Source organism: Elgaria multicarinata, chromosome 6, assembly GCF_023053635.1.
Source record: "Elgaria multicarinata webbii isolate HBS135686 ecotype San Diego chromosome 6, rElgMul1.1.pri, whole genome shotgun sequence".
NCBI lineage: Eukaryota > Metazoa > Chordata > Lepidosauria > Squamata > Anguidae > Elgaria > Elgaria multicarinata.
Window position 1 is genome coordinate 43,279,960 of NC_086176.1, and position 17,634 is coordinate 43,297,593.

The 17,634-nt window shown below is 41.0% G+C and overlaps 1 protein-coding gene across 1 annotated transcript in view; it reads left to right on the forward strand.

Annotated features, from left to right (window-relative positions):
• LOC134400752 (histone-arginine methyltransferase CARM1-like) overlaps window positions 1–17,634 on the forward strand; it is a 77,732-nt gene that overhangs the window by 31,119 nt on the left and 28,979 nt on the right. The window contains exon 5 of the mRNA XM_063129288.1: window positions 3,354–3,464. Within this exon, the coding sequence (XP_062985358.1) occupies window positions 3,354–3,464 (111 nt within the window). The remainder of the gene's footprint in view (window positions 1–3,353; window positions 3,465–17,634) is intronic.

Below are 17,634 nucleotides of genomic sequence, written 5' to 3' on the forward strand. Positions count from 1 at the left end.
AAGTACACTTTAAGAGTGTTACACGGCTGCATGGTTTCCCGGGCAACAGTTTTCTTATGTACGTGCAGAAATCTGTGTCCCCTTTCTCATATTGACATTTATGGGGGACATTGGGAACACCACAACATTCTAGTCATGATTTTCCACATTGAGGCCATGCATCCCTCTGGGATAAGTGTCATGGGGTATTTACCTTTTTACATTATGTGTTCCATTTCTGAGATCTTGGGGAGAAATGCACAACAGTTACGTATAGCAAAAATTCATTAATTGTACCCATTAATGAACTGAAGAAGTGGCATGCTTTGCGTTAGCTGTTTATAAAATGAAAGTAATTTTATGTTATAAATTTAATTTACTATGTTTGCATTAGAACAAATGTAACTTTAATGGAAAGGTGTATTTTGATAATAATAGATTTCAACAAGTAAAACTTGAGAAATGCATGGTCAATTCAACTAGAAATACGTTTCTAGTTGGCTTAACGAAATATCATGCATTAAAACAATTTAGGGTGTAACCCCATGCATGTTTAGACAAAAAAAGTTCTACAATTCCCAGTATGTCCCAGCCAGCATGCAAAGAATTCACCTTTAGTATTATAACTTCTTTCATATATTGGCAAAAAGATTTCATCCAGACTGGGATAGGGTGACCAATTTTGCAAAAGAAAGGTATATAGCTTGTGATTCCTGCTATAGTTTATTGAACTGGGAAAGCTCCATTATAGAAAATATTTCTCTCTTCCACCGGACTCCTTTACATTTTCCCAAAATTTAGAACACATATGGTTAACTAGTGCTCCCAGAGGCTGGATTTGGCCACGAATGCAAGTTTCTATCCCTTCCCCTCCTGTGTGGCCTTACTGCAGCCTTCCCCAAAGTTGTGCCCTCCAGATCTGTTAGACTACAAGCCACACAGGCTACACATGTGGGATGATGTGTAGCTCAACACATCTGGAGGGCATCAGGTTGGAGAAGGCTACCCTACTGTGCACTGTCTGCATGAATGCACCACTGAGGGTGGGAGGCATATTTGATTTACATTCAACTTTCTTTTTTTATTTGTTTGAAGATTTTTATTTTGCCTCTCCATCCCTAAGAGAACCTCAAGGAGGTTACCAACCATCCTAAAAACATAACTACTGATAAAATACTATAACAATAATGGAACAGAACCCAAACCAGTAGCCCTATGAAATGAGGAAAGGCAGATATGGAAGAAATACAACAGTCAAACTACTTCATGTTACTGTTAGGGTAAAAATCCCAACCAGAAGGGAGGGAACAGGAAAACCAGACAAGTCCAGATTCAGTGACCATTTTATTGAACTACACGTGTAGGAGGAAACTCACCCTCAACGGATCAAAGACGAGCTTTTCTACCCATCATCCACAACCAACATCTTTTATAACATTCCATGCCCCTCCTGATGAGCTCATGGCTCATCTCTCCTCCCATCCCTTATTGATTGCAGAGTTATACATTTTCCATAAATGAAACTATTTCTAACAGCTAACAACACATAATATTGTGACAACTATGCCTTGTTTATGTAACTTACTGTATCAGATAAGCCCCCCATGCAAGGGCGGGCGAAGCTAACCTTGCTGACCAATGGGGGAGGGGTGTTCAGGTGATAACGAGGAGCGGTGCGCCGAAGTGTCTGGGATAATGGCAACTTGGATCCGGGATCCAAGCCTTAGAAGCTGTGTTTTTGGAAACTGCTACATTTGCTGAGAGACAAAACCCTACTCTGGGGGTGGTGAGTGCAGGGCAACCTTGAGCAACCAGCCAACTGCATTCTGATGACTCTTTATTAATGAACAGAGGGAAAGGAGGAGGGGTATCGTGGCAGAGCCTTGAGTGCTTGGTGTACACTCTTTCCCCAGAAAGGGGGTCTTTTGACCACCTTAACATTACTTCAGGCAGCATTTCTGGCAAACGTCTGGCAAAACTGTAACGTTTTTATCAGTTGACTGAAGGCTGGAAGTGGTGGCTCTCAGCCCATGTGCTCAATACATTAAATATCTTGTGTGCAGCTGAGTAAATGTGTACATCATGTGTACCAAGAGTAAATGTGTACATCCCCAATCTGGATCAGAAGCACTGTGTGAAGGATGGGGAAATTGAAACATCCCCCCCCCACCCCCAGCTGTTTGTTTTCTAAAATTCTCCCCACTCCAGACACAGGACACATTGGCGACAATGGAACCCTTCCTTTTAGTTTCCACACAATGGGGAGGATTTTGGAAAACAAATGGTTGAGGGCAGGAAGGTTTGAACCATCAATCCTGGAAAAACAGGAGCATAGGATGCTCCTGTGCAGATGGATATGAGTTCATTTGTTGAGTTTTTGAGAGAGGGGAAAATGTGGCTCAAGGTTCACAGGTATGTATGGATTTATTTATTTAGTAAATTTATATCACTCATTTCTGCCAAAAAATGGCATTCAAGGCAGCTCATAAAATATGGTTTAAAAACAGAATCTCAATTAAAACTTAGCATTAAAACAAATCAGTTAAAACAAATGTCAAGAAAAGATGATAATAATACCCAAGCAGTTAAAAACCCTTTCAGCAACAAACCACATTGGCAGGGGCTTGGGTGTGGCCCATAGGAAGGAAATCTCTACCATCTCCATAATAAAGCCCTGCATCGTCCCCTAGTTGGGAGTGACAGTGATTAATGCAGCCAAATTTGCAGCCACTGAATGCTGGTTTTTGTTAAATCGATATAAGCAGCTACAATCAGAGCTGGGATGTTTGGTTGATTTTACTACTTCAGTTCTTTATGTGAGATTCTTTGTTTTCCTAGTGTTTCACAAAAAAAATATCAGTGCTCTCTAAACATTGAAACTGCTATAGCATTGCACCTCAAAGCTAGGGAGCGAGTGGTTTGAAAATAATCTATAGGTACCATGAGAGCAAGTCAATAAACATAAAATATTTGTCCCTATCTTTCACAATTATGTTACTGCTTCTGGTTAAATAATACTATGGCAAGGGATGCCACTGAAATTCTTCATAGGAGTCAATTATCTTTTATTTGCATGTTTTCCAAGTATATCAAGTTACGCATTGCTCATCATTTCAATGTATTCTTTGCTTTGCTGTCACTAGAAGTACTCAGGCCAAATATGATATGAAATTGATGGAAATAGTTTGATTTGAAAATATAATGAAGAAACTTCAACATAGTTCCATTTAGAAGCTCTTTTTGATTAGTAGGCTTCACACAAGAATAGATGATGGACTGCATCAATCCGGGGCATTCCACTGATAAAATCTTGAAACATAAACAAAGCTCCGTACAGTGACATATTTCTCCCTCCCCCACCTTTTTGTTTCAAGGTGGTCTTAGATGTTGGCTGTGGATCAGGAATCCTTTCATTTTTTGCTGTGCAAGCTGGAGCTAGAAAAGTCTATGCTGTTGAAGCTAGCTCGGTGGCAAAATATGCCGAGGTAAGTGTGTTGGATTTCATCCAGTTACTGAATTAGTTTGGCATGCTTTGCTGTGGCCCACAGAAACAAGATATCACTGACTGTACAGTAAACTTAGGAGTGCTAGCAGCGTAGGTCACTGTTGTCCATCAAGTGCTGTTTCTGCACATTCTTATTCATTTCGCAGGGCTTTGTCAAGATCGTGCCTTGGAGCTCATAATTCTTCTAACACCCTGAACCTACACATTAAATGGCAGCAAGTTGTGTTAACTTCAGTGAGACTTGCTTCCACTTAATGAGTGCAAGAAAGGGGGATAGCTTTTCTATTTAAATAAAGGGATTTTATTGGTTCTTTTAGTTATAATAGCAGGGCTTAATTTGTGCCAGAGTTGACCAAGGCATAGCCTGACATCTGCTTAACCCTGGAATTTATGAATGAATGAAACTGCCCCTAATGTTAGTCAATCCGTTGAATTGCTGTGGGGGTGGCGTGGGGTGGGGATACAGGCATACACACAATCTTGGCACACATGCCAGTCTGGAGGGATTGTGGATCAGTAAAATAGGGTCAGTTTAACAGTCTGAAAAGTCCCAAGGGTTTGTATTACAGAAATTGGAAGAATTGTAATCAGGTACATTTATTTTTTTCTTACATTTCTATGTAATTCTGATGAAGTAGCCCTGCTTTTTATCCAGAACTCTGGTTATCTAAATATTTTGGCTCTTGCCAAAGCTATTTGGACCAATACAGCTGTACTGAAATGAAATGCAACATAACATGTGTTGTGTTGTCATCCCAATGGTACAATCTGCAAAATGAAAGAAGTAGGCATGTTGCAAACATTACTCAGTTGAATGTAGAAAATGTAAAATGACCATCTGGTTTAGCTGACTGGTTTTCAGCTCAGTGTGCCAAATTTCCCCTTGCATGGATCCATAGTTTAGACCTACAGTTGAAAAAGTCTTTACCTTAGCTGAGAGAAATTAAAAATTATCTTTTGAAAAATAGGATTAAGTCTGCACTCCTAAACACGCTCCTCTATGAGTAAACCCTGTTGAACTCAGTGGGATTTACTTCTGAGTAGATATGCCTGGAATTGCACTGCATATCTTTCCAGGATTAACCAAATGACTAAATAAACCTGATAGTTTGCATTAATGCTATAGGCCTAAATTTAGCTGGAAACTTGTTCTACTGAAACCGATGGGGTGCTTCCAAATAAATGTTTTTGGGATTGGGATTTCAGTCATTTGTAAAAAGGCTGTGATGTTAAACTGAAAGGAATTTATGGAGAGCACTTGAACAAACAGGACATAGGAGCGATTAGGAAAGAGGAAAAGTTGACTATATAGGAGAGGTCAACTAGTAATGGGATCATTGGAAATAAAAAATTAGCCCTTGAGGAATACAAAGGTGTTTGGCATATGAGGCTGGATAAAGCGAAGTCTTTCTGGCAGCTTTTTCAACAGGTTTTCTTTTGAATAGAGGCCCAAATAGGAGAAGCAAACATTCTTGTGAATGCTATTATGGTGTTTGTGCCACTCGTGTGAGAGTTTCTATCTAATGAACAAACGACTAGTTTGGGAAGGAAAAAGGATATTAAGTTGTTAGTTTTGTAGTATGCCCTGCTATTTCAGAAGTTTCCTATTTATTTAATATATTTTATCCCTCTTCCTTCAACATGTTATGTTCTCGGGTTAGTAACAACATTAAAAAAATAATACACAATAAACAACTGATACAACTAGCAGTCGAATCTACATACAATCCACTCAGTGTTAAAATGAAGATGTTTGTTTGTTAAATTTCTATTTTGCCTTTCCGCCTAATTGCATGGCCTGGGGAAATAATGTCTATGCCTGGTACCTAAAATAGATTAAAATTGGCACCCGATTCTCTTCCATGGGGAAGAAATTCCAGAGACAGGATGCCAGCTCTAAGAAGGTCCTCTCCTTGTTTGCCACATATATCTCCTCAAATAGTGGGGTGTACCTACAAGAGGACTTCTGATAATTGACCCCTCAGCACATGGACAGATTGGTACAGGTGAAGGTGTTCCTTCATGTACTTGAGTCCCACATTGTGTAGGGTTGTAAAAGTAGGCACCAGCCCTTTGAACTGTGCTCAAAAATGTGCCAGGAGCTGGGGAACCCGATTGGATTACTGTAACATGCTCTATGTGGGGCTACCTTTAAAGAGTGTTCGGAGACTTCAGCTGGTTCAAAGAATTGCAGCCAGAGTGTTGACCAGGGCTGGTTACAGGGAGCATACAACTCCACTGTTAAAACAGCTCCACTGGCTTCCAGTCTGTTTTCGGGCACAATTCAAAGTGCTGGTTATGACCTATAAAGCCCTATATGGCATGGGGCCAGGTTATCTGAAAGAACGTATTCTCCCTTACGAGCCTGCCCATCCTCTGAGATCTTCAGAGGAGGCCCTTCTCTCTGTCCCACCACCATCAGAGGCACGCCTGATGGGAACGCGGGAGAAGGCCTTCTTGGTGGCTGCCCCTGGGCTCTGGAACTCCCTTCTCAGGGAAGCTAGACTGGCTCCCTCCCTGGTGTGTTTCTGGAGGCAGGCTAAAACTTTTTTGTTCCAGGAGGCATTTGGGGAGTAGTCCGGATCTCTGTTAATGCACTGTTTATATATTAGATTTTTTTTAAAAAAATTCATATTTTAAATGTTTTAATTTTGTAGCTTGTTTAATTATTGTTTTAATTTTTGTATTTCTCTTTTTGTTTTAACTGTACTTGTTGTAAAGTATGGATGCTGCTTGGACCTCTAGTGATAAGGCTGGATCTAAAAACCCTTTATATTCACTTTGGAAATTCTAGTACAAGTAAAAAGAAATGAAATAGCAGTTCAAAATGCATTTAGTTGCATTTTCATTGAGCTCATTTGCAATATGTTTATCTAGGAAACTATCTACTCTTTTATGTACCATACATAATATTAAAGAACTAGACTGCCTAGGAAGAAATACATGGACAAAGGATAGAAATAGAGATTAGCAGCTGAGAAATTTTACATTATACTGTACTATAACCAGTCAATTCCCTATTTAGGAATTGTAAATTTTTGCTCTCCATTAGGAAAACAAAATGCTGTAGGGACATTGTACGGGTAATGGTGTCATGGTCCAGCACCCTGACCACTCATCCTTCTAGATCAAGGCCTCTGAATTAGCAGAACAGCGAGAGGACTTGGCTACAGAGGGAGGTAATGAGGTTTCCAGCCCCCTAAGACCTCGTTCCCCAGGTAGGCTCCCCTGGGGCCAGAGGAGGTTGCATTGCTATCCTCAGATTCTGAGGACTCTAGGCATTAGGATACAACCATGCTGCAGCCACTTCCATAATGTTTCAGCCCTTGGCTGCCAAAACAGACCAGCCCCCTTCAAAAGAGAAGGGCTTTATAATGTAGGCAGAACTAACTAGCCTAAAGGAAGCCAAAACTCCATTCACAATTTGCTTCTTGATGGAGCAACGTACAGGGAAGATTGACTGGTCTCCAGCCCCAGCATCATTTGGAACTCTCCATGGTGCTACTCTGTTTCCTGTTTCTCTGAGAAACCTGACTGCTGCTTGGCCAGAATCCTCTGATCCTGGCTTGCCTCAACTCCTTGCTGTGAACAGGACCTCATATTGTCCGGTGATGCTTGGCCCTGACTGCAACGAGGCTTGCTGGCTGAATCAGCACAAATAAAAATTACTAGATGCTCAGGATCTCTCTATTTAGGATAAGCTACTTTCAAAATCACTTTGGAAACATCTTTCTCCAAGTGGTTTTTTGTTTGTTTTGTAATTCCATTGAAATTATCAATTGTATATTGGTGAAAAGAAGCAAAATTCCATATTGAGCAGTAACTGGAGAGAAAGAAAGATGGAAAGGGGTCAGCGAAATATTGCAGAACTTGGGTGGGCCATCTGGCAATCACACTATTAACTATTTTAAAATGCATTGCAATATGGGTGCCAGATTAAATAACCAAAGCACTGCACAAAGCAGTATTTTTCTAACCTCTACATTTCCTTATCTGGTGAGATTTTTCTGTTCATTCTCTCATCCTAAACAAATAAAAACACAGTCTTTGGTTCTAATTCAGCAAGTTACTTGTGCAGGAGCATAATCTTTGAACCATGAGCATTTTGAACTCAAGCCTATTGAACTGCTTGCTTAATTTAAGTCAGGGATGTGATCAAATAGCTTCAAAACTAATTAAATTGGGTATAATGCTTATCTATTTTGTTTCATCAATAAAATATAACGGGGGTATAGAGGTGAAATGTCCCTGAAATCAGGGACATTGTCCCGCTACTGCAGTCCTATCTGGCACTGCGCAGGAACTATAAAAAGCTAATCAGAGAGAAGAAACTTGAATATACTAGGACAAAATGGGCCGAACTGTCATCAGCACTTGAAACGAACGATAGATCCAGATTTTGGCATCTTATTTCAACTTTAAGACGAACTGAGACCCCAGTCATGGATGCCGCTATAAGCACTAATGAATGGGAATTACATTTTCGTTCCCTTTTTTATGATGAGACTGCTTGCCTTCCCCTTCTGCCTGAGGAGGATTCGGAGCTGTCTAGCTGGCCCCCAGTGACTTGCGATGAAATAGCCTCTCTGCTAAGAAAGTTAAAGAGGGGCAAGGCTCCTGGCAGAAATGGCATCCCACCAGACTACCCTTCGTTGACTACCCTCATTGGTGGATACCAATGCTAGCAGCCCTATTCACAACTATTGATAGATCAGGGAAATTTCCTAAAGACTGGACAGTGGCAACTGTGGTGCCTATTTAAAAAAAGGGGAGTAGGGCGGATCCTAAAAACTACCACCCTATAAGCCTTTTGGATGTCTCCAGCAAATTATATGCAAGGCACCTTTTAGATAAGTTGGAATCATGGTGACTGGAGAAAATCTTTTGGCAGAAGAACAAGCAGGCTTCCAATGTGGCAGATCTACAATAGATCATTGTTTTGTATTAAAATATCTAGCAGGGAAATATACACCCCCTCCTTATCATTCACTCTTTGCTGCATTTATAGATTTCAGAGCAGCTTTTGACTCAATATCCCGACCCTGCCTTTGGCGGAAGTTAACACTCTTAAACAGAGCAGAAGTTACTCAGAAGAATACAGGGGCTGTACCAAAACTCCAGCTTACGTGTGAGAACTTCCACCAAGGGAGCTCGGAGTCTATTCCAACCAATAAAGGCGTGCACCAGGGATGCCTGTTAGCACCCCTATTATTTAACCTCTACCTAAATGATATTGTTTCCTCGTTGGCCTGCCCGACTTCAATCCACCGCACTTGAAGGATAGGAACATCTCGGTGTTATTATACGCTGATGATGCCATCCTCCTCTCATATACTCAAGTGGGGATGCGAAGGATGCTGAGAGCTTTAAGTGCTTACTGCAGGAGCGAAGCCCTGCAGGTTAACTATGATAAAACCAAAATGCTAGTTTTTTTTGGGGGGGGGGAAGGAAAGTATACCGTTGGCAGCTTGATAGCGGCCAGCTTGAGCAGGTGAACAAATTCAAATACTTAGGAGTAATGTTTCAAAGCTCAGGATCCTGGTATGAGCACTTAAAAGCAACAGCTCTATCAGCCAATATAACAGCTAATGCTATCTTCCGCTTTGCAGCTGGATCCGGGGGGAATAGGGTAGCAACCCTAATAGAACTGTTCAATCGCAGCTTTTAAAGCTCAACTAAAAACTTTTCTTTTTCCTAAAGCTTTTAAAACTTGATGTTGTGCAGACTTTATACTGTTAGTTTTACCCTACCCTGTGCCTGCTTACCCTACCCTGTGCCTGTTTGCATTCTCTTCCCCTCCTTATTGTTTTACTATGATTTTATTAGATTGTAAGCCTATGCGGCAGAGTCTTGCTATTTACTGTTTTACTCTGTACAGCACCATGTACATTGATGGTGCTATATAAATAAATAAATAATAATAATAATAATAAAAGCAAAATACTCCCCCAGATCCTGTATGGAGGCCCTGTTTGGGCCCATGCAGATACTACTCCACTGGCGATAGAGCAACACAAATTTTTAACTAGAGCACTTGGAGTCCCTAGATCTACTTCTAGGGATATTGCCTATCTGGAAACAGCATGCCACTCAATCCAAACACTTATTTTAAAGGTAGCAATCTTTTTCTGGCTAAAGATTAAGTTCCACCTGGCTTCACCACTGTCTACTCACGATGATATGGAGAAAGATTCATGGGCAGAAAAGATGAGCCTCTCTGTCTCCAAGCTTGGTTATTCGCAAGCATACCTCCTTATGAGGGGGTTTGATGGGGCTAAGGACGAGATCTCCAGGAGATTATTTGACTGCGATCTCCAGTCATCACTGGCTGTTGTTGAAGTGAGCCAATCAAATACAATATATAAAAGTATAATTACTACCCCGGGAAAGACTCCTTTATATTTAACCTCTCTTACTTCATATGAGCTAAGATGGTTATTCACCCGGTGCAGGTTAAATTCACTCCAGTCGATGGAGGTGAAGGCGTGTTATAAGACCCATCCTAGGGTGAAAGCAGACTGCCCAGCTGGCTGCCCCAAAATTGAGGATATGACACATTTTCTAGTCGAATGCCCAATGTATGCAGAATTGAGGAAGCAATATCTTGAGCCTTTAATTCCTAGGTTTGACTATATGCCACCCAAAAAGGCAACTCAAATACTTCTGTTAGGCTCTGATCATTATATATCATTTAGGACTGCAAAGTTTGTACATCGGGCGCTGGAGGTGAGGAAGCTCCTGACTACCTTATAGGATCAAATTATATCCTGTTGATACCATATGTTGGTTAATATAGTTAACATAAATATGACAATCTGGCTGTCTATGATGTTATTAATGTTATTAATGATTGTATTACTTTTTCGGCTGCGGTGAGTTGGCGGCTGGGTGTGCAATTATTCTGTTTGTATGCGAATGGCCTACCTGGCTGATATGCAATAAAGTGTAATGATGTTCCTGAAATGGGTTAAATCAGAGCTGCAAAATTCATACAGAATTCCAGAACCCTAGTCCAAGGATGTAATTATACGTTCACACCAAGTCATCTTGTCTGCCTCCTGAGGAATCTGTATAACGAACAAGTAGCAACGATAAGAACAGACCATGGAACAACGGACTGGTTTAAGATTGGGAAAGGAGTACGGCAGGGTTGTATACTCCCACCTTACCTATTCAACTTGTATGCAGAACACATCATGCGACGTGCTGGGCTTGACGAATCCAAGGCTGGAGTTAAAATCGCAGGAAGAAACATTAACAATCTCAGATATGCAGATGACACCACTTTGATGGCTGAAAGCGAGGAGGAGCTGAGGAGCCTTATGACAAAGGTGAAAGAAGAAAGTGCAAAAGCTGGGTTGCAGTTAAACCTCAAAAAAACCAAGATTATGGCAACCAGCTTGATTGACAACTGGCAAATAGAGGGAGAAAACATGGAGGCAGTGACAGACTTTGTATTTCTGGGTGCAAAGATTACTGCAGACGCTGACTGCAGCCAGGAAATCAGAAGACGTTTACTTCTTGGGAGGAGAGCAATGACAAATCTTGATAAAATAGTTAAGAGCAGAGACACCACACTGACAACAAAGGTCCGCATAGTTAAAGCAACGGTATTCCCTGTAGTAACCTATGGCTGCGAGAGCTGGACCATAAGGAAAGCTGAGCGAAGGAATATAGATGCTTTTGAACTGTGGTGTTGGAGGAAAATTCTGAGAGTGCCTTGGACTGCAAGAAGATCAAACCAGTCCATACTCCAGGAAATAAAGCCAGACTGCTCACTTGAGGGAATGGTATTAAAGGCAAAACTGAAGTACTTTGGCCACATAATGAGAAGATAGGATACCCTGGAGAAGAGGCTGATGCTAGGGAAAGTGGAAGGCAAAAGGAAGAGGGGCCGACCAAGGGCAAGATGGATGGATGATATTCTGGAGGTGACAGACTTGAGCTTGGGGGAGCTGGGGGTGGCAACGGCTGACAGAAAGCTCTGGCGTGGGCTGGTCCAAGAAGTCACGAAGAGTTGGAAATGACTGAACGAATAAACAACAATATTATTCCAGCATGGAGATGCTTACATATTAAGTAAGCAAACTCTGTCTCATTCCAAGACCATTTTATTTATTTATTTATTTTATTAATTATACTACCACTTAATATAATAAAATCTCTAAGTAATTTACATTCTGAAAGATTAAAAATTACTATTAAAATACACAGTAAACAATTACAGGTACAACAAAAATAAATAAATAACAGAAACAATTTAAAACAACAACAATAGAAAACAGTTAAATGGAGTGGCATCACAATATGAATTACAAACCAGGGAAAGCTTGCATAAACAGGTACGTTTTCAGGAGGTGTTTACCATTCACCACATTTTCTGCCTCCCAAACAGCATGGGAGAGGAAGTTCCAGTGTGCGGAACTTCCAAGTATGTCTAGCTTGAAGGACCCATGAAGGGCAAGGATCGAGAGAGCACGTGGTAGGCTGCACAGATGCAAGCACCCTGTCCATATCATATCCTCAGGCTTCAAAAATGGAAACTGATCTCCCAAAATAGGATAAGACAATGCGCTAGATACCGCCATAGACACTGCATTAATAGTGGCTTTTAAGTCAGCATGAAGGTGGCCAATTGTATCCTCGAAATGTTTCAGAAACTTGTCACAATGGGCCACTGAGTTCTCCAATACTGGATTCACTGAGGTAGATTAAAGCAACCCCAGAACCACTCAGAAAAGCTCAGCTGAACCCAAGATGGGGATTGTAGTGTGTGATGATGTAGTTTGAATTTTAGTAGTATTTTGCGTTTTCTGTAGTTTGTTTTGTGAAGATCTTTGAATTTAGCCCTCTGCTGACAGATAGAGTCAAACTGCCAAATTCATGAAACACTTGTGTCAGCCTTCTGTAACTCTATATTCCAGGTATTCCTTAATCATGATGAGAGATATGGGATGAGACAAAATGACTCCCAAATCTAGTGCATTTTTGTTTTTATTACTATGGCTTTGGTGGTCAATTTTACCCCTACTGGAATGGCCAAGAACACTGAAAAAAACATGAACACAAAGTGCTAGAGGTCAAAAAGACCATAAAAATGCTGTTAAAATGTATTAGTTACTCTTTATGTCTACAGATCCTTCATAATAAACAAATTCCTCACTTTCCTTAATAATCATTACAAATAGTATTAGGAGTCAATAATAGAGGTTTATGTTACCTGTTTACAAACCTAATTTTTAACAATTTTTTCCAGTTATATCCTTTTTTTGTGCCCAGCAAAATTGACCCCCCCCATCATACCTAATTTGCAAAGTTAATGCTAAAAAAATACGTACTGCTGCGAGGATCATTTAGACCCCAATTGCACCTGCAAATGTATTTAACCTGCAGCCTCATTTAATGGCAGCTCTAAGTCAAGGACCTTTAGAAGACCACTTTCTCATGTTTACAGGAAGACCTTTGCAAAATGTGTTGTTGAGGGTTGTCCTTAGGCATTTTCATAGCCATCCAGCTACAGCATCTCAAAACCTAAACCAGAACAGTGGTTGAGAAATTAAAAATGTATTTACAGAGTTCTGGATAGAATATAACAATGGAAAACTTTTCCACTGGGGTGCCACCAGCTATTTATTTTAAAAATTTTGATTCCATCTTTCAAAACAAACAATTGGATCCATATTTAGTCAAGCTTCGAATAAACCCATCAGTGGGATAAGTTAGTCATGACTAAATATAGATCTGACCTGAAAGATTTTCCCAAGGCAGTGCACAATAAACAAATTTCAGAAAATAGTTCTGTATGTGTTTTGGTGATACAGATAATTCTCTACTCGGGATTATTGCATTTACTACACATCTGTAACTATCATAATTACATTATATGTATGTTAATGGAACAATATATAGTTGTATATTTAACAACTGTGGTGTCAACTTTTATAGGTGTTATGCAGTTTACATTATGGGATATTTTTGACTTTTTTGCAACTTTGCTGTTTTACTAGAAAAGAATAGCTCCCAATGAAGGCATGTTTGTTTGTTTACTTGCAACCAGTGTCATGATTATTTTATTCATTTAAAAAAATTCTTGGCCGCCTTTCAGGGCAGAGGCACTCACAAGGTGGCTTACAAGATTTATACCTTCCCCCAGTGACTTTATTTTTTATGGCTTTCTTGGTGTACATTTGATCTTAAGAAAGAACTGATACACTTTCCCCCTTATTGATGTTGGTTAAAGGTATGTTCTGGTTTTTTTGTTATGCCCCAGAGACAGTTTGATAAATTCTGTGGCTTTCAGTATTGAGTTTATTGAAGGGATAGCACGTTCTAGGTGTATTTAAATAGGGTGACCATATTTTGGAAACCAAAAAGGAGGACAAAATGGCCGCCCTCAGGAGGTGTGGCCACCCCAACATGCCCACCCCCAAGGTGGAGCCAACTCAACATATCTGGCCCCCCAAGGGGGCGTGGCCTCGGTCACGTTTATTTATTTATTACATTTTTATACTGCCCAATAGCCGAAGCTCTCTGGGCGGTTCAAAGAAAGTAAATGATAGCAACCAATGAGTAGCAAAGGCACACAACTACTATAATAATATACTAAATACTAAAAAAGAATTAACACTTATATAAAACCATTTCTTTATTTTTATAACAAACAACCACAATAGTCATAGTACACATTAGAACAGTGGTTCCCAATTGGTGGTCCGCGTAACCCACCCAGGGGATCCACCATGGCTTTATTAATATTAGCATCAGCATCCTTTAACACCACCACCAGCAACAGAAGGAGCATTATTAATATTAACATCAGCATCCATTATCATCATCACCAGCTCTTTTTACTTCCCCATACTTGTTTGCACCTGACCTGAGGCATTTTCCTCCTTCGTTTACCTCCTGGTAACCAAGGTTAATTTTTTTCAGGGACTCTTTTGAAAACTTGCAAATAGCCAGTTTTAAAGTGGCTGAAGAAAAGCCTATGGTTAGCAATGAAGCCCCCTCTCTCAAGCTCTAGCTGCCGCCCCCACCTTTCCCTAGCCCTATCCCCCCCTACGTCCCAGCCTCTCCCCCCTCCACCTCACCACCCCCATGCCAAATTAAGGAGGATGGTGGCCTTGCCTTGGCCTACCTTTTCCCAAGTTGGAGCTGCCTCCTCCCTTTGCACCTCGTGTCCTGCTGCTGCCTGGTCCACAGCCGGCTGGTGTCCTCCTTTCACTTCCGGTCCCTGCGCTGCTGCCGCCTCTCTGTCTTCTGGCCCCCACCTTGCCCCGCCACCTTGTCCTTGCTGCCGCCATCCCACCCGCCTTGTTCCGCCCTGGCCGTGCCCCCGCCGTGCCCCTTGTTCCGCTGTAGCGCTGCGTCTTCTGCAGCTGCCGCCAGCCTGCCGCCGCCTTGCAGCCCTGCCTCTTGTTCTGTCGCCCACACCCGCTGCGTCTTGGAGAGGCCCAGATGGACGAGGTGGGCGTGGCTTAAGCCAGGCGTTTCCGCATTTTGGAAATGCGCGTTTTAAGGCTCTCCCAGCTTCTATCGGGGCCTCTCCTTGGTTGCCATGGTGACGATGACGAAGGAGAGGCCCCGATAGAAGCAGGGAGAGCCTTAAACCGCGTGTTTCCGAAACGCAGAAATGCCCGGCTTAAGCCACACCCACCTCGTCCATCCGGGCCTCTCCTGTCGATGTCATAGGAGAGGCCCAGATGGACGAGGTGGGCATGGCTTAACCCGGGTGTTTCCACGTTTCGGAAACACGCGGTTTAAGGCTCTCCCGGCTTCTATCAGGGCCTCTCCTTCGTCGCCATAGTGACGACGACCAAGGAGAGGCCCCGATAGAAGCCAGGAGAGCCTTAAACAGGTTTTTTTTAAAATAAAAATAAAAATAATAAAGACCTTTTTCCCGGACAAAAGGGAGGAACAGGGATTTCTGTCCGGACCCGGATTTGTCCCCCCATTTCCGGACATGTCCGGGCAGATCCGGACGTATGGTCACCCAAATTTAAAGCACTTGTGTCTGGGTTATTTAATAGTTCTGTACGCTTCTATGAAGCTATGTAAGTTCTATTTTTTTTTTAATTTGTCTGTTATTTACATTTCTATGGTTTCAGATCTTGGTGATGGGTGTTCTAAGGAACTTTTGTTGCCTGGACACAAGTCACTGGAACTCAGTTGTTCATTGACAATGTAGTCTGTACTGAGGATTTCAAATCTTGGCTGGGAAATCCCTTAGGCTTAAATTTGGGGTATGGCTAATCCCTGCCCAGAATGGTGGCACAATTTGCTCCACCTCATTCCTTTGGGTTAGGTTGCTCTGCCTTTGAAGTTAAGTACTATTTGTGTTTAAAAAGATCATTAAAGACTAATTGGCAAAGGTTTTTTAATAACTCTGAGGAACATGCTAACTGGTAATTAATGTGACTGCTTTACTAAATTAACATTAGAAGAATTATAAGATAGGTTTGGGTTGTGTTGATTCAAGGTTTTTCACATAAGGAATCAAGTAGAGATTAAAAATTAGAGAACTATGTCTGTATAAAGTCTCTTACAATCTTGAATAGCTGAACTGTTAAAAGTGATACAGTTGTGTATTCTCATTATCTTGCTTACCTTCATTTTCACAAGTAAAAGCAACTTCCTTTAGTTGTTGTTTTTAATGCCCTCTGGACTGTTATAGAAGTTATCCATCACAATCTATGAAAGCTTGGAAATGATTTAGTTTTCTGCTTTGTCCTCTCCTGTTCAGCTGTAACTCATCTTAACTGTGAAGTTATTTTTGGATTAAAAAATTACTTGTCAGCATGATGGAAAACTTACTATCCAAAAGAGACTTTGATAGCTGATATTTGATGTTGATTTCTTTCTTTCTTTCTTTTGTAAAAATGTAAAGGATCCTTAAACTCTTTTTGGAATTAATTCCAGCATGAACACAAAAGCTTTTTAACAGTGCGTTTCAGTTTTATTGTCTGCTAACAGTTGTAGAATGGAAATGTCTTAGCAGGCTTTTGACTTCTGAACAGGGTGCACTTCAAGCAAGGAAACTGAGTTTTAAATGCCTTGGGTGTGCCTCTAAATGTATTGTTGAAATAACTTGTATAGTAATATAGTGAAATATATACTGAAAATTTTAGGGCTTATTCACACAGTATTCCCCCCCCCCCCGATTCTTCATAGCATTGCTATAGAGTAGAAATTACACATACACAAACTTGTGCTGAAATATTGCATCTTCTTGCACCTCCCAGATCTAGTTTGATATCATAATAAAACATGGTTTGTAAGAAGTACAATGAGCTCCCTCTCTCCCCTCTCCCCATCCAGCACAGTTGCGAAGAGGTTACTGGAAGCATTTCCTCCTCCGTTTTTAATTAACTGCATTTTAGTGCTATGTGTGGTTAATCTCTTCACTATGGTCTGTTGAAACAAGATAGCGCCATAAGTCAGGGTTTGAAGTTGTCTTGTTTCAAACAAACCACAGTTAAGATTAACCACCATGTGTTGGGTTTGGTCAAAACAACAAGTTTGCACCCTCCTCTTTGAGAATGCTCTGGAAAAGATGGGGGAATTGTGATCCCAAGGCTTACTGTGGCATATTTTCACAGTGGTCTCCTTTCTCCATTTCAGTGATAAAAAGAGCTATTTCTGCAAGATCATAACTGGAGGTTTATGATCCTTCCCCATTGTTCATAATAATAGTGAAATTATTAGAGCATTGCTAAAACAGCCTAGTTCACTTCTAACTTTTGTCCTCACCTTCTGCTTTCCTTAATTTCAAATGCATTTTTAAAATTTCAGGACTTGTGCTTCAAGGCACACAAAAACAGCACCCTCCTAACACACTAACATTGCACTAAATATTTTGTACCCAGCACATTGTTAATAGAAATCATATTTCGATATATGAGTTATCACGGGCATGAAGCAGGTCATACCCTCGATTTTATTGTTTGCCGCCTCAGGAATTTTATTGGATGTAGAGCAGTATGTAAATTTTTAAAAGGTGTGGCTGTAGATGTGCTGAACCGGTGCCTGGCTGCGACAATGGACTGGATGAGGGCTAATAAACTGAAACTCAATCCAGACAAGACTGAAATGCTGCTGGTGGGTGGTGGTTCTGATCAGATAGGGGGTGTTCAACCGGTTCTGGATGGGGT